Source organism: Tachysurus vachellii, chromosome 8 (assembly GCF_030014155.1).
Source record: "Tachysurus vachellii isolate PV-2020 chromosome 8, HZAU_Pvac_v1, whole genome shotgun sequence".
Taxonomy (NCBI): Eukaryota; Metazoa; Chordata; class Actinopteri; order Siluriformes; family Bagridae; genus Tachysurus; species Tachysurus vachellii.
In genome coordinates, this window is record NC_083467.1 from 45,067 (window position 1) to 70,000 (window position 24,934).

At 38.9% G+C, this 24,934-nt stretch overlaps 1 protein-coding gene across 1 annotated transcript in view; it reads right to left on the bottom strand.

Annotated features, from left to right (window-relative positions):
- Nucleotides 1–3,680: 3,680 nt before the first annotated feature.
- The window catches only part of edar (ectodysplasin A receptor), a 26,235-nt gene continuing 4,981 nt past the window's right edge, over nucleotides 3,681–24,934 (bottom strand). The window contains exons 2-12 of the mRNA XM_060875610.1: nucleotides 20,023–20,096; nucleotides 18,827–18,943; nucleotides 17,877–18,058; nucleotides 16,806–16,891; nucleotides 14,860–14,943; nucleotides 14,648–14,761; nucleotides 13,613–13,687; nucleotides 11,455–11,518; nucleotides 8,661–8,841; nucleotides 7,079–7,139; nucleotides 3,681–5,316 (exon numbers count right to left, since the gene is read on the bottom strand). Of these exons, the coding sequence (XP_060731593.1) occupies nucleotides 4,988–5,316; nucleotides 7,079–7,139; nucleotides 8,661–8,841; nucleotides 11,455–11,518; nucleotides 13,613–13,687; nucleotides 14,648–14,761; nucleotides 14,860–14,943; nucleotides 16,806–16,891; nucleotides 17,877–18,058; nucleotides 18,827–18,943; nucleotides 20,023–20,073 (1,344 nt within the window). The 5' untranslated portion in view covers nucleotides 20,074–20,096 and the 3' untranslated portion in view covers nucleotides 3,681–4,987. The remainder of the gene's footprint in view (nucleotides 5,317–7,078; nucleotides 7,140–8,660; nucleotides 8,842–11,454; nucleotides 11,519–13,612; nucleotides 13,688–14,647; nucleotides 14,762–14,859; nucleotides 14,944–16,805; nucleotides 16,892–17,876; nucleotides 18,059–18,826; nucleotides 18,944–20,022; nucleotides 20,097–24,934) is intronic.

Here is a 24,934-nt window from a genome sequence, read left to right on the forward strand (position 1 = left end):
ACCATAAAATATAAATACTGTTTAACGATGGGCCAAAAAACAGAAACGGCGTCCACACATATTTCTGAAATACTTAACAAGCTGAAATAATAAATTCGGTCGTGACAGGCACTTAGGCTCTTCAGACAGGCTTGTTATTACAGCGTTTGGGGAAAAAGCCACTCGTGGACAGACGTAACACAGGAGCCGAGAACACCGAAGGAGAACTCACGCTATTCTGTGAGTGTCTTCATCAAGTATCTGCATATATATAAAATTAAATTAGCTTAACATGCAGCATGCTGCTTTATATAAAGTAGAAATTACACCAAATTGGTTTAGAAACAACATAAAAACATATGAACATAAAACAGTTGATGTCAAGGATCTTCATGTATAACATAGTTAAAGTCTGTATAGATCACAGTCCAAGTGCTAACTTCATTTCTTATGCTAACTGTAAATAGGTCTAATTAGCACTGTTCTGTACATTAGTCTAGTTAGTACATTAGCAAGCTGTACCTGGTAACAATGGAGACACCATTAACTTGGAGGACACAGCATCTGTGACCAACTACATCGGCAAGTGCATTGATGACGTAACTGTCTCCAAGACCATCACCACACACTCCAACCAGAAGCCGTGGATGACTGCTAACGTGTGTGCTCTGCTGAGACCTAGCCTTCAGAACAGGGGAAAGGGCGGCCCTAAGAAGAGCAAGGGCCAAACTGTTCTGAGCCATCAGAGAGGCAAAGCAAGGATGACCATCCCTCCCCCCAACGACCAGGTACTCTGTCTATCCATGGCCGACGTGAGGAGAACTCTATGCAGAGTTAATCCACAGAAGTCTGCTGGACCATACAACATTCCTGGCAGGGTGCTCAGCGAATGCGCAGAACAGCTAGCGGATGTCTTTACTGACATCTTCAACATTTCCCTGAGCAGTGCCGTTGTTCCTACGTGCCTCAAGACAACCACCATTGTCCCGTCCCAAAAAAGTCTACAATGTCCTGCCTCAATGACTATCGTCCTGTCGCACTCACACCCATAGTTATGAAGTGCTTCGAGAAGCTTGTCATGAGTCACATCAAGACCCAGTTACCACCCTCACTGGACCACCTACAGTTCGCGTATTGTCCAAACCGCTCCACAGACGATGCCATTGCCACGGCCCTTCATTTAGCCCTCACCCACCTGCACAATAAAGACACTTATGTACGAATGCTGTTCATAGACTTTAGTTCAGCATTCAGTATAATCATGCCTCAGCACCTGATTGAGAAGCTGAACCTGCTGGGACTGAACACCTCCCTCTGCAACTGGATCCTGGACTTCCTGACTGGGAGACCTCAGTCAGTCTGGATCGGGAACAACATCTCCAACACCACCACACTGAACACTGGAGCTCCTCAGGGCTGTGTGCTCAGTCCACTGCTGTTCACTCTGCTGACTCACGACTGTGCAGCAATGCACAGATCAATGGGATACAGAGAGGAGGTGCAACAGCTAACTACCTGGTGTAGAGCCAACAACCTGTCTCTGAATGTTGATAAAACCAAAGAGTTGGTTGACTTCAGAAGAGCACAGAGCGACCACTCTCTACTGAACATTGACGGATCATCTGTAGAGATCGTCAAGAGCAGGAGAACAGAAGAGGAGAGCTGCCAAGCCTCCACAACAAACAAATCGAAGAAACCAAGAAAGAGAAACCTGACTGAAACCCCAGCTTTCTTCTATGACCTGCAGTGAAGTTCTGGATCCTCACCCCTACTGACCACAAGGACATTTTTAAAAAACTGTGAAAGTAAAAACTTTGTCCTCCCTTTATAATGTTTCTAACAAACGCAGGTAAATGAACCCCTGCTCTCTCCAGCAAAGGCTTTCATAACCCTCAGTTCAATATGACCTCCATGTTGAGAGAGAAAGAACTGGAGCTGGAACAGTGCCACGTTTCTCCTCCCATGAGTGGACTTTGTTACGCTTCTTTGAGTGCTAAATGTTAATAATGCGGTTTGAGAAGCAAACCCTCAGGAGCTTGTCACACTTAAGCTTCTGAAATCCTGTGATCGCTGTCCGAGGTTAAAAAAAAAATTCACCGTTTGAAATTTGAAGAAGGCAGAATTTCACAAGCTGTGTTGTGTTTAGACAAAGTCACTAATCTCCAGCCAACTCAGCACCCGAGTGCAGTGTTTGGAACAAGAAATTAAATAAGTGATATGAATGACCTGTGATGTCATACACTATAATCTAACCTTACTGACTCATAGTGTAGAATTGATTCTGTGCTTTATTCCTTTATGCACCATGTTCAATCCTGGAGCTGCACCGGCCATCAAAATAACTGAGAAGTGTTTTTTCTTTGAAACATTTTGTGGAGCTAGCTGGATGTCTGGAAGCAAACCTTCTCCCCCTCCTGGTAATGTAACCATCAACTTTTAAGCCCTGTTTGCTTTTATATGTTGAACAAAGGCATCTTTTTTATGTGTTTATGTTCACTGGGGGTTTATTTAAAATCTGGAGTTTCACTGGGATTAATGGTGCATTACTTAAGAGCTGAACACACCACAAAGTCGTATAAGGGTGGGAATTTCTTTGAGTTTCTGAGTTTCTGAGTTGGGGGCTTGTCAGTTGGAGGCGTGTCAGTATTAAACATGGTGGAAGCATCTGTAGTTTAGTAAATGTGTTGAAACTGAAGGTTTATTCGTCTCAGAAGCTGATTGTGATTGATATAGAAATCCGGTTTCATTAATTCATTCATCTTCTACCGCTTATCCGAACTACCTCGGGTCATGGGGAGCCTGTGCCTATCTCAGGCGTCATCGGGCATCAAGGCAGGATACACCCTGGACGGAGTGCCAACCCATCACAGGGCACACACACACACACACACACACACACTCTCATTCACTCACACAATCACACACTACGGACAATTTTGCAGAGATGCCAATCAACCTACCATGCATGTCTTTGGACCGGGGGAGAAAACCGGAGTACCCGGAGGAAACCCCCAAGGCACGGGGAGAACATGCAAACTCCACACACACAAGGCGGAGGTGGGAATCGAACCCCGACCCTGGAGGTGTGAGGCGAACGTGCTAACCACTAAGCCACAGTGCCCCCCCTAGAAATCTGGTTTATTTTTTACAATAAAACCTCATTTCCTGCTTATAAGAATTACAGTAATATATAATATGTAACAATACATTTTACAGCATTTTCATAAATTAACTAAAAACATAAAAAGCAAAACATCTGATGAGCATTTTGTGTTCTTTATTTTCTAGATCCATCAAATTCCGACCAAACTGACGAGGACTCGCCTGATGTTGGAATTCCGACTTCCTGGCTCATAAATACAAACCTTCCGTGAGGACTTGAACAAAGTACACAGGATTTGTCGTGTGTGATGAAGCATGGTGCTGGTGGTGTCAGAATTTAAGAGTTTAGTGATGCGACTGTTTATCAGAACACCTTTACATTATATTTATGGTTATAGACGTTGTTTACAGTGAGGAGAATTTCAGACCATCTTATCAGACTACAATATAAATGAACCCTAGGGTGACCCTAACCCTTTTTATTCACTATAATACTATCACAAGTCCTCATTTATTAAAAGAATACCAGCTTTGATCTGCAATTATGAAATAATTAAAATGGTATTTTAATAAAAATAATGCCATAAAACAATCAGCAGTCTAAATAATTATTTTATTGCTGTTTCTTAACATGATGCATATGTACAGTAATAAGTTAATGATCTGTCCACTCAGACTGGGGAGAAGCTGTGTTTTGCAGAAGATGAGGTAACTCGAGCGGGTCTGTACACGGCGAGATTAACCAGATGTCTTAAAGCTTTCTGAGTCCTTGGGTTTCACTTGAAGCTCTGCTCTATTTAGCTGTCAAACAGCTCGCCATATGAAGAAAACACACAAACACACAGCGTGAAATGTGTAATGTCATTTCCGCGTGGTTCTGCTGCTCAAGTCCGATCACTTGAAACGATCAACAGCACACCATAAACTCAGATGCAGAGCTCTTAAAGAATGACTGAAAGCTTATTAACCATCTTTTAGACTTTCCTTCTGCTGTGTTGCTTTTTTTAGTTAATGAGGTGACAGGAAAGCACAGGCCCTTTATACTGCAAGTCATAAAGCCACTAATTAAAAAAATTAGGACAAGAACCACAGAATTAGCTGTGGTTACAAGGGCATCACAAACACACACACACACACACACACACACACACTTCTTTCTCTCATTCCAACATTTGGTCCACAGAAATTTGAAGTCGTTAAGAAACATTTTTGTCAGATCTCGTACATCTCACTATAGAACTATAAATATATCTATATATTAGACATGTGCCGATAATCTTTTATACGATATATATTGCGATATTCAACACGCAATATTGTAACTGTGCATACTTCAAAATACCGAGGGTAAGTCTGAAGCTTCTGTTCTAAAACTTCAGACAAATTTAAATGAAAATTGCATTTTTAAATACAATTTAAACCAATTCAGAGATTTTTCCGTTAAGACGCTGCCCTTTTGTTTTAGCTCCAAAGGTTCGGTAGCTGTAGCTGTCAGGGTTGATAATATCATCAGCTTAATATCAGCATCCTAACTGTGAATAAAAAAAGTATAAAGTATAAGTTGAATTAATTCTGGTGATTAATCCTGTTTATCATGACATTTCAGACACAATCCTTCATTGGAGGATAAAAAAGATTCTTAAGAAACTTTTGCAATTCTTGAATTTGTTTAACTGATCATTTTCTCATAACGGTCAGTCACTTCATTCAGGAGGAAAATAATGATGTTTTCTGGTGAAGACAAGGTCCTTAATTCTTGGTGTCCAGCACAACATTAGACTTTTGTGGACTTTTCTAAAAAAAAAAAAAAAAAATGAAGGCTGGTTGCGGGCGCTGCGCTTGAGAATATCAACACAATATTAATATTGATTTTCTTCATTGTCATATTTATGAGATCTCAGGTCTCTCAAACGCTAGCACAACGTGAAGAGATTGTGAGATGCTGACCAGAAGGGGGCACTCCCAGAATATCGAAGCACAGGGCTTCAACCACGTCCAACCTCTCGATCTGGACGAGTCGAGCCAGCAGGTCCGGGATGCTGTATCCGGCCGTGCTGACGCGGTCAAAAAGCTGCATGCCATCTGTCATTCCTCCGATTTCGTCACGTTTTAATCCGAAGCTCTCGGCCAGGTGACGCCACGTCCTGACTAGCGCCTTGTCTGCACTGTAGGTGGTACTCAGCATGCGGCTCGTTCGCTCCAGACAGTCGAATGGCAGCTCGACCGGACTCAGACCTTTAGGAAGAGACACACAGTGCCATAAAAATATTAAAATGACAGGTCTAATTCTATTAATGATCATATGACACCTCAGTGTAACAACTCCTGTAAATCTGGGAGCTTTGATGCTTCTTATTATCACCACATCTACATTACAGCACTGTGGAATTCTTTTCTTCACATATCCCCACTGAGGATGTTGGGGTGAGAGTGTCGGGGCAGCTATGAAACTGTGCCCCTGGGCCTAATGTTATGGTCCTTGCTCAGTTGACTGACTGTGGCAGCTTGAGACTTGAACCCTGACATTCAGATCAACAACTCAGAGCCTTCACCTCTTGAGCCAACACTGCTCCTGTGATGTCTAATGGCACTGTAACTCATTTAGGGGTTTTACACAAGCTTTCAATCTTCAAACACAACCTATAGCTGTAACACTCCAGAGAATTTTGGGTGATATTGTGTAGCTGTAATGATTTAAAATCCCAAAGAAGTCTATTTCATTTCAAGGCTGAAACATGAGAAAATATGAAAAAAATCCAAAAAGGGTTAAGACTTATTGAAGACAGTCTATATCAGCTTCTATAACTTTAATCTTATATTTATCAAATAAAAATATTTATTTTGTGCTTAAAATTGTTGTAATACTTTTTTCAAGCTTTTCTGCCTGTGATTAATGATGTCCAGGTCTGTAGGTCCGACTCAAGCAGGACTCCTGATTTCCACAAAGTTTCCTAGACTTAAACTGTCCATTTAACAGACTCACGTCCGATTGGAAATAAGAGTTTGATTTGTTTTTGCTGGAACACATTATCCTGAAGCCCTAAGGGTCAGTGTTCATGCTGCATAGTGCCAGTCGTGGCAGGTGGCATTCATTTCACTGTCAAAACATCAAGAGTTAAAAAAACAAGCAGAAGTTGATCCCCAAAGAAAAGCCTGGTACAAAATGTGCCGCTTTGTTTGTTTCGATTTAATGCATTCAAGACACAAGATGCATGACAGATGTCCTCCAACTCACTTTCTCTTCATGCTCTTTTTAAGAGTTTACTCAGAAAGCTACACTTTTATTGCATTCTTTAAACTCGGAACTGATTATTCCTGATCCTCGAAGGGGAAAGAAGTTATGTCATGTTACATGTCAGTGTTTAAGCATATTACTCAAGAGGAGCTTTTCTTATTTATTTAAAGACAAAAGATATTAAGAGAGTTTGTTTAAACACAGACGTGTCTCAGTTATACGTGATTCAGTCTGATGTGAAGAGCACGATGAGGTCCAATGCTGCTCTCTGACTGTCTGATGTGATAAAATTCAACACATTTCCATTTCAGACCCTCAATTTAGTATCATGTGGTTTCATTAATTTCACAGAACTGCTCATAAACTCTGTGTGCTGCATGAAGTATTATTTTATATTCTGTTGAGAAATGAAGCTACTCTGTTCATTTAAACCAAATATGAGATGAATCATGTGATCATGCAGAAATATACTACAAATATAATAATTATTCACTATACTAGTTTTATTTTTAAATGGTCTGTTGCTGTTGTCTTAAATCTGACAGTCAGTATTTTCTTTCCCTGATCATGTTCAGTTGTGATGGTGAGTGTTTGTCCTGATGGTGGTCTAGACATCAGTGAACAACGATTCTGTCATGTGCACGTCCACATCTTAATTTCTTTGCACTTCCATGTTAGTTAGTTGACTGCTGTTGGACTTTTGTAACCAAAACTGTTTAAATTGAAGATCAGTGATTTTTGTAGGAAGTGAGGACGACTTACCCTCAGCAACACTGCAAGCTTTGGCGTACAACTCCAGGATTTTTTTCCTTCGACTGTGAATCTGTGGAAATCAGAGAAACAAAGTATATTAGAGAGAGTGTGTGTGGGGGTGTGTCTGTGGATGTTTGTCTGTCGGTGTGTGTTTATGTGTGTGTGTGTCTGTGTGTGTGTTTGTCTGTGTGTGTGTCTGTGTCTGTGTGTCTGTGTGTGTGTGTGTCTCTGTGTGGGTGTGTCTGTGTGTGTGTCTGTGTGTGTTTGTCTGTGTGTGTGTCTGTGTGTGGGTTTGTGTGTCTGTGTGTGTTTGTCTGTGTGTGTGTCTGTGTGTGTGTGTGTGTCTGTGTGTGTGTGTCTCTCTGTGTGTGTGTGTGCGTGTGTGTGTGTCTGTGTGTGTGTGGGTGTGTGTGTCTGTGTGTATGTGTCTCTCTGTGTGTGTGTGTGCACGTGTGTGCGTGTGTGTGTGTGTGCATGTGTGTGTGTGTGTTTGTCTGTGTGTGTGTCTGTGTCTGTGTGTGTGTCTGTGTGTGTGTGTGTGTCTGTGTGTGTGTGTGTCTCTGTGTGGGTGTGTCTGTGTGTGTGTCTGTGTGTGTCTCTGTGGGTGTGTGTGTCTGTGTGTGGGTGTGTGTCTGTGTGTGTGTGTGTGTCTGTGTGTGTTTGTCTGTGTGTGTGTCTGTGTGTGGGTTTGTGTGTCTGTGTGTGTTTGTCTGTGTGTGTGTCTGTGTGTGTGTGTGTCTGTGTGTGTGTGTCTCTCTGTGTGTGTGTGTGTGTGTGTGCACGTGTGTGCGTGTGTGTGTGTGTGCGTGTGTGTGCGCGTGTGTGTGTGTCTGTGTGTGTGTGGGTGTGTGTGTCTGTGTGTATGTGTCTCTCTGTGTGTGTGTGTGCACGTGTGTGCGTGTGTGTGTGCGTGTGTGTGTGTGCGCGTGTGTGTGTGTCTGTGTGTGTGTGGGTGTGTGTGTCTGTGTGTATGTGTCTCTGTGTGTGTGTGTGTCTGTGTGTGTCTGTGTGTGTGTGTCTGTGTGTGTGTGTGTGTGTCTGTGTGTGTGTGTGTGTCTGTGTGTGTGTATGTGTCTCTGTGTGTGTGTGTGTGTGTGTCTGTGTGTGTGTGTCTGTGTGTGTGTGTGTGTGTCTGTGTGTGTGTGTGTGTGTGTGTGTGTGTGTGTGTGTGTGTGTCTGTGTGTGTGTGTGTGTGTGTGTCTGTGTGTGTGTCTGTGTGTATGTGCGTGTGTGTGTGCGTGTGTGTGTGTGTGTGCATGTGTGTGTGTGCGTGTGTGTAAACCTGACCCAACATAACTAGACTATAAGATTAGAGCAGTGGTTTAGATGCTTGGCAGAATGATCTGCTTGTGATCTGCAGACTCCAGACTGTTTATTTGGGTTAGTTCAGGATAAAAGAACTTAATTAACTACAAATACCACTTTTTTATTAATTTTGTTTTTGAAAATCTATTTAATTCATTCTTAGTTATTTATATGTGATGCTTTTTTATGATCACTTAATGCACTCTGATTCATTCGATTTCATTTTCTTAATATTTAATTGATCCTACAGTAATATTATTTATTTAGTAAAGTTTTTCCGTCTCACCCCCACAGTTGTGTTGTTGTTGTTGGTGACTGTGTTACTTGAGCAGGTTTTGTCTCGTGTGTGATGAACAAGGGATAAAATGCAGAGATCGGCGGCTCCCTGCTTCTCCTGTGCTGCTTCTTCATCACTGTCGATGCTGCGGCTCAGCAGCTGCTCGTTCTCAGATGACGCGTCGTTTTCACTGAAGAGAAACGGGTTTATTTTTACTAACATTCAAACAGCTGAGAAACTGTAACACAGGATCAGCTGCCATTGTGTTAGCATCTATTTTAGCATTGCTGCTTAAACATGTCTGCTGTTTGTGAGCAGTCAATTAAACCAAGAAAGACTGTCCTGTGTTATACTAGCATACTAGCCATACTAACATTTCAGTGTCAGTAATACTCAGTTTAATACTCAGTGTAAGTAATACTCAGTGTAATACTCAGTGTAAGTAAGTAATACTCAGTGTAAGTAAGTAATACTCAGTGTAATACTCAGTGTAATACTCAGTGTAAGTAAGTAATACTCAGTGTAATACTCAGTGTAAGTAAGTAATACTCAGTGTAATACTCAGTGTAAGTAAGTAATACTCATTGACTCGCCTCCTGTTTTTAACATGTAGCTAAGTAACATGTAGTGATTTGCACTCGCCTTTATCCCGGGCCAGAAAAATAAAAGCTCCTTGTTGACAAAGACAAGTTAGAGATGTTCACAGAACATCATTGTTCCTCTGAAACACGACACCTTTGTAATGGTTTGGCAGCCGCTAGCATTAGCGCATTAGCTGTGTAACTTAGCTGCCTAGCTGTGCGGTGTGAGGAGAATAACATGTACTTCACCCTGTGGTAATGACTCCAGGAACTAACTTTAGTTTTTATGGAATACATGATGCTTTTTCTCTGTGGCTTTTTATGTCCAAAATGGTTATTGCATTTAAAAGAAGAAAACAAACAAATTGTATGATATATTTTCCAGCTCAATAACAGTGATAAACAGCACTGTTTGACTGTGGTGGAGTTAATGAGGGTAATTAATACAGTGAGATAGAAATGAGTCCAGTTACTGCTCCAGACAGGGGGGAGGGGGGGGGGCAGGCGGAGGGTGGATAGGGGAGTGGTGGAGCTTTGTAGCATAATCCTCACCTCACCAGCTCCCTCTTACCTCAAGGCCCTCATCACTCCTCGCACTGCACCCCGCACCCTCCGATCTACCAGCACCGCTCGACTGGTTCCACCATCTCTCAGGGTAAGGGGCAAGTATACTACAAGACTCTTCTCTGTTCTGGCACCAAGGTGTTGGAATGAACTTCCCCTAGAGGTCCGGACAGCTGAGTCACAACCTTTGAGACTTTTTCATTGTAACTTTGAACAAATGTTTTAAACTCATGGTATCTTAAGTCTTTAACCCAGTGAACCAGCATTAATGTATTCAATGTTAGAGATTTAAGCACTTATGTACGTCGCTCTGGATAAGAGTCTGTCACATGCTGTAAATGTAAATGTGTGTATGTTTGTGTGTGTGTATGTATGTGTGTGTGTGAGAGATTGTGTTTGTGTGTGTATATGTATATGTATGTATGTTTGTGTGTATATGTGTGTGTGTATGTATGTATGTATGTGTGTATATGTGTGTATGTTTGTGTATGTGTGTGTATGTATGTGTGTATGTTTGTGTGTGTATGTGTGTATGTATATGTATGTATGTATGTTTGTGTGTATATGTGTATGTATGTGTGTATATGTGTGTATGTTTGTGTATGTGTGTGTATGTATGTGTGTATGTTTGTGTGTGTATGTGTGTATGTATATGTATGTATTTATGTTTGTGTGTATATGTGTGTGTGTGTATGTATGTGTGTGCATATGTGTGTATGTTTGTGTATGTGTGTGTATATGTGTGTGTATGTATGTGTGTATGTATGTGTGTATGTGTGTATGTATGTGTGTGTGTAAGTATGTATGTGTGTGTATGTATTTGTGTGTGTGTAAGTATGTATGTGTGTGTATGTATATGTGTGTGTATGTATGTATGTGTGCCTGTGAGTATTTATGTATGTTTATGTGTATTTATGTATGAGTGTATGTTTGTGGCTGTATGTATGTATGTGTGTGTGTGAAAGAGGGTGTGTGTATGTGTCAAGTCAAGTAAAGAAGCCTTTATTGTCATTACAACCATATATAACTGTTACAGTACACAGTGACATGAGACAACGTTTCTCCAGGATCAGGGAGCTACATAAAACAACACAGAGCTATAAGGACTTAGTAAGTGTCCTAGATACATAAAGTGTATCTGTTCAAACAGTGCAGGACAAAAAATGCAAGACAATACAAAAAAAGGCAATAAACAGAAACAGCGGTGACCAGTATAAATACTGTGTGTATCAACAATATTGTGTGTGCAGAAAAACTGGAATGAGCACAGTGTTGTAGCAGCAGTTACATGAAATATTGTAAGTGTATGTGTGTATGTGTGTGCGCGCGCGTGTGTGTGTGTATGTGTGTGTGCACAGGTGAGTAAAACTGAAATCTCCTTCCCCCCAAGGTGGTGTTTTCATCAAACCACATAATGTTTCCAGTCCAAAAAAAGAAGAAGAAGTGAGATTAGATTCATTCTCACTCCTGAACACACTGAAATCGCTAGCAGCTAAAGCTTTTCTGCTGGAACTTGTCCTGTGGTGACTTAATTAGTAAGTAAAAAAAGTTCCTTGTTTCAAGTTCACACAGAGTGCATCGCTGTCCTGATGTCTCTCACATTTAAACCTGGAACTGACTTTTCTTCACAAAGACGTGTTTTTAAAAACATTCCTTACCTCTTTACTGCTTTTACTGGAGGAGGTTTGAACTCGTCCTTCTCTGTGAATTTTACAGCATTCTCTACAATAAAAAGTATTAAAACTTTAGCAAGTGAAGAAACATTTACACAATCAGGACTAGCACTGGTTTGGATATATTACACTTCAGATATGTGAATAGTTTTTTAAAGGATTAAGCATGTAATAGAGGAAAGGTTAACGTTAATAAACTGATCCTCAGTAAGTTTAGCACATTAACATTAACAAATATGAGTTTGCTCTCAGGATTATGTTCTAACAGTTGTATTTGTGTTTGAATTTGCTCCCAAGGTTATCTTTACGATAGCCGCCTGTAGCTGTACGTGTTAGCTGAATGAACAGAATGATAGGAGCTTCACACAAGAACCAGAAACCGGGCAGTAAAAATCACTACTGATCCTTCACACCCTGAACACAACCTCTTTCAGCTCCTCCCTTCTCTCAGGCGCTACAGAACTCTGTTTACTAAAACTGTCAGACACAGGAACAGTTTGTTTCCCCAGACAATCACCCTGATTAACACCTCACCATAATTATATTCACTGCTTCATATCTATAAGTGCTGCATTATCAGGAGTGTCAGTCATCACATCATCTGTATATATTACACACTACTGCTGCTGTATATTGTACTAAAGTATAATATTACACAATATTGTTATTTACACTCTCACACTTTATGTACATAACTGATCATATTCTATATTCATATTTAATACTCATTCTGTCTATATTGTATCTCATCATCTGTATTGTCTTGTATAGTATAGTGTTATTTATGTCTGTATTGTATAGTATAGTGTTATTTATGTGTGTATTGTATAGTATAGTGTTATTTATGTGTGTATTGTATAGTATAGTGTTATTTATGTCTGTATTGTATAGTATAGTGTTATTTATGTGTGTATTGTATAGTATAGTGTTATTTATGTGTGTATTGTATAGTATAGTGTTATTTATGTGTGTATTGTATAGTATAGTGTTATTTATGTGTGTATTGTATAGTATAGTGTTATTTATGTGTGTATTGTATAGTATAGTGTTATTTATGTGTGTATTGTATAGTATAGTGTTATTTATGTGTGTATTGTATAGTATAGTGTTATTTATGTGTGTATTGTATAGTATAGTGTTATTTATGTGTGTATTGTATAATATAGTGTTATTTATGTGTGTATTGTATAGTATAGTGTTATTTATGTGTGTATTGTACAGTATAGTGTTATTTATGTGTGTATTGTATAGTATAGTGTTATTTATGTCTGTATTGTATAGTATAGTGTTATTTATGTCTGTATTGTATAGTATAGTGTTATTTATGTGTGTATTGTACAGTATAGTGTTATTTATGTGTGTATTGTATAGTATAGTGTTATTTATGTGTGTATTGTATAGTATAGTGTTATTTATGTCTGTATTGTATAGTATAGTGTTATTTATGTGTGTATTGTATAGTATAGTGTTATTTATGTGTGTATTGTATAGTATAGTGTTATTTATGTCTGTATTGTATAGTATAGTGTTATTTATGTCTGTACTTTTGAGAGTCACAAACAGCTGGAACCAAATTCCTTGTGTGTGTCAACATCAACACACTTGGCCAATAAACCTGATTCTGATCTGGTTCTGATCTAAACACTATGTAGCTAGTCTATGAGATTATGTTGTGTTAGCTAGTGTACCATGTAGCACATGCAACCTGCTAGTTCGTTATTAGCTAACATTTAAGATAGCTAGTGTTGGTATTAAAATATTCAATATTAGCACATTTTTCTTAAAAGTTTGAAAATGTATAATATCATATTAAATGAAATACTATTAAACAGTAGCATTCGGGACATGCCCGATCTCTCTGTCCCTCACTTTCTGCTAATAATAGCTGCTTTTCTGTCCTTGTGCCATAAAGTGACAGCTGAAGTCTGTAATCATGGTGAGGAGAAGTGAAGCAGGATAATTGAGGCAGACGAGAAAAGAGGCTCATTATTCTATTGCAAAGTCGGAGAATTTATGGCCTGAAGCGAGGAACAAACGCCAAACATTCCATCACACATTACTGTGAATGAGGGAGTGGAGGAGTCTCGAGATAGGTGTGGGGTCATTTAATTTTAAAGGATTTGTGTTTCATTCGTCTCCCCACCTTGGCCTTCTTTTTTCTCCTCTTGCTTGCTTGTTGGAGCCTCTATGGCTTTCACCATTTGGCCTGAACAGCATGCTAGGAAAAAAACAAGACAATCAGACAGTTATTTATTGTTCATTAACACATACAATTTATGTTTGTATGAGTTAAAGTTCTTTTTTATTTTTGAAATGAATCATAATCCCCTGAGCACGCAAACACTTTTCTTCAGCTGCAGTTTCAGTTAATGTGAGTTCATATTAAAGATATGGTATGTGTGTGTGTGTATGCGCACGTGTGTGTGGGTTTGTATGTGTGTGCATCTGTGTGCGTGTGTGTGTGTCTCAAATTGCAAGACCACCAGTTAACACTCATATGATTTCACTTACAGTTTATTCCAGAGAACGCGTTCTTGTACCAGGCTAATGCAGAAGGTCATAGTGAGCTAACGTCAAATACATTTGATGAAGAAGTGAGCTAATATAAGAGGAAGTTGTGTACCTTCCTGCTAACACCACTTCATTTCAGTCCTGTTTTCAGTACAGTTTGCTGAGTCACACATATCCTTGGAAAAGGTGCGGAGCTTAATTGAAATCTCACAACAATTTGACTACAGCAAGGCATTCGACTGTGAGAATCATCAGAAACTCTGGAAGCATCCCAGGGTTGCCAGAACCAGAATTTCTCATGCACAATTTTTACAACCAAGCAGCAACAGTGCGAACAGGACAAGTGGAAACAGATTGGTTCAAAATTTAAGTGTGTATGCAGAATGAAGAGTGTGAAGTGCAGGTGTGATGCTCTACACTAAACTTGGCCTAGTTTTGTCTTCTCAATCATCTCATACTGCTAAGAGACAGTGAAGTGTGGTGCTGATGAAGATCCTGCATCTGCCTCTAACTGGCACCCATCACTCTGGGTGAAGAGGAAGGTCAGTGTAGAAGATAAAGAGCGTTTAGGGAATATGGCGAGGCTGCGTTACGTGTGTCTGTGCAGCTACTACACTCAACTGTAGGAATTTGTTCTGATTTAAAGAAAGGAGTCTCTGTTTCTCACCTTGGCCTTTCAGGATGTAAAACATTATGATCATCACTATGGCGATGGCCATGATGAAGATGGTTGACATGGCGATGATAAGGGCTGTTGCTAGGTGACCCTGTCCTGTCAGATCTGTAATGCAAAGAGATTAAAGAAAAAATAAATATTTATTGATCTTTATTGACAGTCTAATATGTATGTCATATAACACACTTATAATAGTGTTGTACCTTTTTCAGCATGAGGGAACGTGGTGGAGCTGGTGGACGATATTCCTGAGCCACGGTTTGAGGAAACGGGTGTCGTTCGCATACCTGAAATAAAAGTTATAGTTACACACATCTATTTTTAATTTATGTTCTTTTCTGTTTTTATCTCATAATGCTTCTGTAACCCTGAAGACACCTCGAGCACAGCAGCAGACTAAATATATAAAATATAGTGTATATATGGGAGTTTTTTATTTATACATTTCGAAGGGGGGGGAGGTGCTAATAAAACAAACAAACAAACAAACAAACAAACAGAAAAATGGCTTTTGATGTAATAAGGGGTTGATTACAGAGTGGTTATAAAGAAGCAAACATGCAAATAAATAATATTCTCTGTGGACTCAATGTTGGTGAAACACAAGCAAAACCAAACAAACTCAGTTTGTTGATGTAACAGTGTGGAGGTCATAAACAAACAAATAAACAAATGATTTAATGAAAAGTGTCTGGTAGCAAACAAACAAACAAAGTGTCAGTGTAATGAGATGTGATAGGTAGTAAACAAAAAAATTGAACAAACAAACTTAAATATTACCTTTTGATGGAATATTTGGTGGGTGTTAAACTGGTACATAAAAATGTATTATGGTGTGGGTAATAAATAAACAACAAACAAACAAATAAAACTGTTGAGTGAATAATAGCTGGTGAGCAATAAACAAAAGACTAAACAAACAAAACCAATCTGTTGATATAATGAGAGGAAATGTACGGCCTTGTTATGAAGCCAGGATTCCAGTTATTATTTAGTTTAGTTATTTAGTTAGTATTCTTTATAATTTATACTATAAAAAAGAATAAATAAAACCATAAAGCCCACATTTCCTAAACAGCTTCAGAGGAAATATGAAGGCTGTAAATCTGTGGTGACATTTGGAGTGAAATCTGTGAATCTCTAATTGCTAAGTGGAATGTGATTGCAGTTTTGGCAGAAGACTAAAGCCGAGACTTTTAAACACTTCAGGATGTTCATTATTGATTCTGTCTAATAAAAAAAACTTCCATTTGTCTTTCACTCATAGCAATAAGCACTAACAATTATTTCTAATAAAATCATTTAAGGCTCACGCTAAATATAAGGTGGGATTAATGTTACACATTTTATTAATGATGCTAATGCTAATGCTAATGACATCGCTGTGAGTAGCACTGAAGGTGAAATAAGATTTTATGAACACTGACTTTACTGAAAGTGGACGATTTCCCTGCATGCAGAAGCAAGTTAATAATGTTTCATTTTTTAGGCCCTCCGGATGTTTTCATTTCTTTTAATTATCCGATGCAGACTCTGGTGTGTGTGACTGTAATGTGCAGATTAACTGACAAGCGTCGACTCGTCTGTACCTCTGTGTTTTTGTCTGCATAGTTCAGAACAATTAAAGCTCTTTAAGACTCAATGTGAGGTCTCTAATTAAAAATGTTTCAAAAAAAGAAAATCCGGTGTTGTGTCGAACTCTGCCTCCTGGTTGGGGTATGTTTCCCCCCCCAGCTCTGCCTAAAGGTTCTCGTACCACTGAGGTACTCTGAAGACTATATTAATGCATGTTAATCTATGTTAATATAACCACCTACTGTTAATTATATCAGTGAAGAAATTTTGGAAGAAAAGCTCAATTCTTCACTGTGTGGACAGGGGGCGGGGCTAAAGGGAAACGATGATGGAGAGTGTAATGATACACCAGCGTGGTTTTATAGATTGTATTGAATGGAGTAGAACTGTGTATTATTTTATTTTGCGTGTATCATAACCCAGTCCTTTCATCCTTTTTATGAGTTCTCTCTCTCTGCAGTGTCTCTTCCACACTTTGAGCTCCACCTGTCTGTTTTCTGGTTATTGCTGAAGGAAACGTTGACCGTTTAAATGAAACTCAATACAAAGTCTGAAATGTAAAAATAAATCGTACACTCTCTGGTGTTCCGTGGAGCGTTCTGACAGGAATGACACATCATTCCGTAGATGTTCCTCGGACGATTTTCCAAGATGTAGTACCTGTGTGAGGAAGAGAAAACACTCGCTCTTAATAGAGGCTCAGAGGGAACAGTAACGTTCATAAAAATAATAATGATGTGAAAACATCTTTTATCCTAAACATCTAACCTTTTATCACTAATTTAGTTCTCATACACACACAGGTAGCTACAGGTGAATAAGTGTACACTCTCTTACACATGGTGGTGTTCATCAGTTGTGTACATGTTAACAGAGCACAGGACACATCGAGAACTGCAGCTATAATAAAATGTCACATAACAGCTGTGTTCCTGAGCTGCGTTTGATCTGAGATGAATTTAAAGGATTTACTGTGATTTACTTTTTGGTTGTAAATAATTGGTCGTATATTCTGAGACTTCTTAAAACTCCGGCCTTCAGTATATTAAAGACACTCAATAACATTCAGCTAAAAAGCTGCACTTTGTATATTTACATTTAAAGTGATTGAAAGCAGATGTTCCTCTTTAACTACAGTAACATGTGTTAGACCTCTTTGTATGTGTGTGTATGTATGTCTGTGTGTGTGTATGTGAGGGATGTGTTGGACAATTGATCGGAAGGTTATGGGTTCAAGTCCCAGGTCCACCAAGCTACTACTGCAGGGCCCCTGATCAAAGCCCTTAACCCTCAATTGCTCAGGTGTATAAAATGAAATAAAATGTAAGTGTGTCTGCTAAATGCCAGAAATGTAAATGTATGTGTGTTTATAAATGTGTTTGTGTGTGTGTGTGTAGATGTGTGTGTGTGTGTGTGTATGTATGCGTGTGTACTGTATGTGTGTGTGTGTGTATGTGTGTATATGTGTGTACTGTACTGTATGTGTGTGTGTGTAGATGTGTGTGTGTATGTATGCGTGTGTACTGTATGGGTGTGTGTGTATATGTGTGTATATGTGTGTATGCATTTGTGTGTGTGTGTGTATATGTGTGTGCGTTTGTGTGTGTGTGTGTATATGTGTGTGTATATGTGTGTGTGTACACACCCAGGTAAACAGGGTCCACATTCTGCGTCACTCTCTCTCGTCCCTGGCGTGTGCACTGTGGCTTTGTACACTGCATTACATTCTTTATGACGACGACAGATCTCATATTTTCCCCTTGAGAATTTCCCCGGTGGACACGACACACAGTCATAGTCTTCATCTTTAACACCGTAGCCACAGTTCTGCACACACACACACACACACACACACACACACACTTGTTGTAGTGTACCAATTGGGATTGAACACATCACCTCTGAAGCTGTAAATAATATACATGTTAGATAAGAATTTTAAAGAAAGAATTTAATATAAAGGTTTAGACAAGCAAGTGCTCTGAATTATCAAGTGTTTGATCTCACACTCAAAGACCCTCAGTAGGTGTCCTTCAGAGGCAGCCTAAAGATCAAGGGCACTTTTTTGATCTTCATTTGAAAGTATCGACATTGAAACAAAAAAGATCACAAACTGCGTCTATTACAGACTGAGAAAGGTTAATTAAAGAAGATCCAGAAACAAGAGAGAGGGAGAGAGAAGAAGAGGGATGAAAGACAAGAAAAGGAAGTAGGAGACACAGACAAACAGAAATGGGGTGTTTCAGAGGAGGGGGTGGGGTGTGGGGTGGATGCGTTCATACTCATTTAATATTACTTGTTCCTTTCTTAGATAAAATAAACCATGGCACAGTTATGTACAAATAGCACTATTTGTTGTTTTTTTTTCCCCAGTGTGTGTCTGTGTGTGTGGGTCTGTGTGTGTGTCTGTGTAGTGTGTGTGTGTGTGTGTGTGAGTGTAGTGTGTGTGTTTAGTGTGTGTGTCTGTGTGTGTGTGTAGTGTGTGTGTGTCTGTGTGTGTAGTATGTGTGTGTGTCTGTGTGTGTGTGTCTGTGTGTGTGTCTGTGTGTGTGTGTGTGTAGTGTGTGTGTGTGTGTCTGTGTAGTGTGTGTGTACCATGAAGGGCTCCTGTCCTGGTGGACACTGTGGACACGGCTGACAGCTGCTGTGGTTATAAAACTCATTTTCTCCACAGTTGGAGTATTCAGCTCTCAGCAGATACATACTGGAGACCTGTGACACACACACACACACACACACACACACACACACACACACACACACACACACACACACACACTGATCAGAATAATGTTTCTAAACACACTGTTGTCCCTGAGCAGAAAGTGTAGGACTTCATTAGCAGATAGATTCAGAGATATGACATGATATGAAGTGGCTGCAGCTTCTTCAACAGAATCTTCAGGAGTTTTCAGTTGTTGAAATTAGACCTTAACCATGAAAGAATCTTTTCCTGTTAAATTTTTATATTTTTATTTTACACAAATATAATTAGTATTAATAGTATTAATATTCAATTAAATTAATATGAAATTTAATGAGTGAATTTTAAATATTTAATAATTTAAAGGAGGTTATTCTCTAATATTCTTTCTTCCTGTAAGTGTGAGAGAAACACATGAACCACAAACACACTGGTGAATGTTAGAAAGAGTCGAATACAGAAATGATCAAATATGTCAGTGTGACATGCCAGAAACTGAGATAGTAAATAAGGCAGAACGCCATGTTCTGTTCTTTTAGATTTCATCTCACAGGAACCTGGGACTCTGCAGACCAACTCTTCCTGTGAGGTAATAACAAGTACAAAAAAAGGTTTATGACAGTAATTCAGCATAATAAGCAGGATTACGCTAAAGTCTCTTAATCCCACAGCTTTTATGGACAGAGGAATTAAAATCCTCCCATTTAGAGCCTCAAGATGAGAGAAATTAAGTTCTGGGAACAAAGCCATAGAATTTCACCAGAAAAAAATGAGAGAGAGAGAGAGAGAGAGAGAGAGAGAGAGAGAGAGAGAGAGAAATATTGTTGCTTATTTATTGTTCTGTGTTAGTAATAATACTAGCAGAACTGGGTATAATTTACTATATAAATATAATAATATAAACTATATATATATTATATTGTAATTTTTAGATAATTTTCTGTATTTAATTAAAATATAGCCATTTCAAGATATAAAGATATATTTTTATGCATTAAGATGTAAATATATACATACTGTGTTTTGTGTTTTGTGTGTTGTTTCTGATTGGCTGAATACTGACTGTGGGGTTTTTAACAGGACTCACCAATAGAAATGAAAGGAGACATGATTCTACTGCTGGTAACTTTGGGGTCATCGCGTCCCTCCTGAGATAAAAGCCTAACAGGAAGTGATACAGGAAACAATAAATTAGACAGGAAATAGCAACTAATGAAGAAAACCTGCTTAAAATGTGAAATGTAAACAGTTGATTTAAAAGATGATATTATTGGTGATCTTACTGACTAACTTGCTGTAAAAAAGAAATAAATAAAATCACATTACTATGTTTTAAATGAATCAGAAGTAATGACTCAGATTCAAGTGAATCAGAACTAACAACATTTGCACTTGAAAGAAATAAACATGCTTTTAGTTTAGGAAAAGATCGAATCATTTCCCTTTGCTTTCATTCCTTTTTTCTCAAGCTCTTAAGTTTCATTCAGTGGGACTTGGTAAAGTTGTGTTAGTGTACAGTTAGCAGGACACCATGACCAACACGAGGCTCTTTGTCCGAACGTGTGGTCGTCGTCCTGCATCACCTTTAATAACAGAACACAAAGTTAACACTCGAGTATTTGTGCTCTTGAAGAAGAAGCCCTTTCTTTTATCAACTCACACACACACACACACACACACGCACACACACACAGAGCTCAGATTACGAATGTGGTGCATTTGTCGAGAAAAAAACATTGTTCTTACGTAACACTGACTAAATCAAAGCCAAGAAACAGATTTGAGCACGAAGAGACGCTAATTTGGGTTATGAAATGTGCATATGAATGGTAACCAGGACAAACACGAGCAGTGTGGCAGAGAGAGAGTGTGTGTGTGGGGGGGGGGGGGGGGGCAGAGAGAGATGTGCTGTAATGACTGTGAGTAAATTTCACTCAGAGCCGTATGGACAGATAATTACCATCGCTGCATGAAGCAACAGGTCTGAGAGCTATCGCTTTTCTCCGCAGCTACTTATTTCCTGTCTTTTCTGTCTCAGATTCCAGAAAAGTGCAAGAGAAGCATAAAGCAGCTCAGATTTACAGCTAACCCAAAAAAGGTTTTTTAGATATTGTTTGCTACTAAAATGTGAACTAATAAACCAACACACCGTGTGGTGAACATAAACTAGCCCAGAGATCAGGGATCAGGGACCAGTGATCAGGGATCAGGGACCAGAGATCAGGGATCAGGGACCAGTGATCAGGGACCAGTGATCAGGGGTGATTGCTATTTATTGTTGAAGGAACTGCTACTGCAAGTGAAGGCTGTTACGTCCCTTGTCTTTTCCCTTTCTCACATTCTTGGCAGTACCTTTAGCTAACCCTAACCCTAACCCTAACCCAGAACAGGGCAGTGTACTTATAAGGTGTCTCCCATGTTGCCATAGCAATGAGTTAAAAATGGTGTTCTAGCACCGGATAGTACTACAGTCTACATCCCTGTCCTGTGGTTAACAAGATCACAATATTTAGTTTTTTGTCTGTATAATGTAGTCATTGTAGTCGACCTGCTAGCTCGCTAATACTCACATTAGCAATGAAATCAAACCAACTAGCTCATCATTTATTTTCATTTGCTCATTTGCTAAACTTAACTTAGTGTGAGATTTGTAATTTGTATTTTGTCCTTCAAATTTATACTAATTTGAGTAAAATACAGATCGTACAAATTATTACACAGATACAGAGCCAGATTACTGAAGTATTTTCTGCTCTGACTGTGGGCAGCTTGTGTTTTAATGTTTTAATGTTTATTTTTTTATTTTATCATATTAATTTTGTATTTCAGAGGCATTTCGGTCCAAAACGGTCCCCTTGATTTAGCAGTGAATCATTTGCAGCAAATCAAAGCTTGTGTAGTTTGATTTAAATGAATAAATGATTCTGAATCGTAGCAGAAACATCAGCACTAATGAGCAGGAAACGTGGAGTTTGTAGCCGCGGTCACAGGTTTGTCTGTATTAGCTACTTATGCTTTATATTTAAAGTCTGCTCTGATCCCTGGGTGGATTTAGGGGATATTTATCAGAGAGACCTCTCACTTGTCAGACGAAATAAAAGCCTATTATTATGTGTGAGAATCAGAAAATGGTGCTTTTGTGTTTTTGAGGAAATGCTGCTCATGAGATCTAAAATTAACTTAATTGCACAAATCCTCATCTACTGGAGCCCCTTCGGCTCTACGTTTAATCAGTGCAGCAGAAACACTGACAGAAAGAAAAAAACGCTTTTCTTCAGGAAATACAAAGTTCTGCCAAATGTCTTTTCAGCCATGAGCCGCAGTCGCTCATTTATCAGACTAAACGAAGCCACACACAAGAAGCTTTTCATCGCTCTCCAGGACTTTGCCAGGACTCGCCTCTGTTTGAAAGGCAACCACAGGGTTATTAATCTTCTAACAGCCACGTAATCTAAGATAAATACACAGAAGTATCATTACCCTTATCATTAACAAAGCCTGAAATATCTGCTCCTAGGGGAGGGATTAAACACCAGGGGATTATTACAATCCGTCTGAGCGAATTAAGCAGGAAGAGAATTTATGGCCATTTAGAGTTTGTAGTGTTGTATTTACACACAGAACAGTTCATGGTGGTACTTATGGTTACTTGTCTCTATTTCACACTTTTATGAGCTTTATTAAGCAGCACTACATAAGCAATTCACACCACTGTTAATTTTATGGCACTAATCCACATTATTGCTTCCACATTTCTACAACACACAATTTGTAATTGGTTTCTGTCACTTTTACATTTTACATGTTGCTTTATTGGCATATTTGAAGTTACTGGTGAAACATGATGGATCTTGTACAGACTTGGTTCTCTTTACTGATTGTTTTAGAATGCAAACACATTATTGTAGATGTTTTAGTGTTAATTCTCTGATCTAGTGTTTATTAAAGAACTTTCTAGATGTAATTTGTGCCTCTGTTCATGTGTGTGAAGTTTAAACATGACCTCACTGGTGTTCCGTGTTTTCATTTAAGGATTTTTGTGGTACTTTGTGAATCTCAGTGTGTTAGTGCTGTGGCTCGTGATGCCTGACCAAAAGCTGATGAATGCACAGTGCTGATGGTCAGCATGGTGGAGAGTGTGTGTGCTGGAGTGTGTGCGTGGGATGTGTGTGCTGGAGTGTGTGTGTGCTGGTGTGTGTGTGTGGGATGTGTGTGCTGGAGTGTGTGTGTGTGGGATGTGTGTGCTGGAGTGTGTATACTTGAGTTTGTGTGCTTGAGTGTGTGTGTGTGTGTGAGTGGAGCGTGTATATGTGGAGTGTGTGTGTGTGTGTGGATTATGTGTGTGTGTGGAGTGTATCTCATCTGTCCCAGTGGTTTGGAGAGTTGGAGGTATTTACGTTTGTAGAACATTTGATGAAAAATGTCTCTGATGTTCTTTGTGACTTAAATCTGTTTTATATTTTACAAAACCCATTTGTAGATCATTCTGATCCAGACCTGGAACAAGCAGGTGGGAATAATGTCCAGGTTGTAAAAGCAAAAAGACACTAAAAACTGTGGAAGGTTAAAGAGATGAATTTTAAGGTGGAGAATTTAAGGACTTTTCTGGATTAATAACACAGAGTTCTGGATCACGTGCTGTTCTACTGTATGAGTGGAAGCTGTAATATATCAGCACTTTACCTGAGCAGGTAAGAGCTTCATTCACAGCTCACACTCTTCTCATTTATACACAAGTATTCGACTTTTTACTATTTAGTTTTAAATTTTATGTTACATCATGTTAAAAAACACAGTTCTTCCCTCCATCCTTCTTTCTTCACTTCATATTTTCTGCCCCACTTGTTTTTGTTTAAATGTCTCTGTAGAACAATCTGGAATATTCTGATTATAACGATCTGATTGTGGAGCCACTTCACACGTAACTCGACTCTTCTGAATAATTCCACAGATCAACACTGAAGCGTAAACACTGAATGTGACACTAAGGAGCTTTAGTAACTTTACTAATGCATCTTGTTTTTTATCTGTTTTTTTTCTAAATGTTGGATCTTTGTGTATCTAATTTGCATATCTGGAATATTTTTTTACAGATTTAATATTACAGAGTAAATCTAATTATTATTGCAGTTAGAGGCATTACAGGATTGACAGCTGTGTAAATGTTAACACTATTAATGGTGAAAATCAATAAAAATCTCCATATGAAATCAGAATTGTCTGATTATTTGTCTGATTATTTGTCTGATTATTTGTCTGATCATGGAGAAGGATCAGGCCTGCTATGAATTAGCTTGAAGCGAGACAGTCCTGTGCTTTCACATCATCACATCTGATGTCTGAAAGGCTCACCCACTTTCATCTGTCTCTTTCATGATGTGTGTGTGTGTGTGTGTGTGTGTGTGTGAGTGTGTGTGTGAGTGTGTGTGAAAACCCAGAACGGTTTTCCTCATGTTTGATTTAAAGCAGATGTTCTTCATCAAGCAGGAAAATCACTTAATATCCATCCGTTACTTTGGGTGTAATTAGGAAATGACTTGTGACAGCTCAGTGATCAGTGTGGAGTAAACGAGCATCATGATTAAGTGAGGCTTCGTTTCTTGTCCTTTTTTTTCTTTTTCCTTCAGTTGTTTGTAAAATCATGCTAAATTAGCGTACTCGAAGCCAAATTGCAGAGGTTTAAGAGGTCATTGAAAGTGTTTCCCATACAAAACAATGGTCTTAAAGACCGCATGGTTTATGTTCTTAAAGAGGATCAGCTTAGTTTAGAGACGGATCAATCGTTTTACTGTTTTATATCCGCTCTTAATCCTGAGATCGTTTCTTAGGAAATGATCAACACATGGTTCCTATGGCAGCCACCAAGAAAACAAACACCTATTAAAACTATTTATAACCATGAAAAAGCTGCCTGGATGTTTACAGACTGTGTTTGTTTCTTCAATCAGAAATTAATTGCTTAATAAAGTCCCACCATTTCAGAGCCTGATCAGGACGAA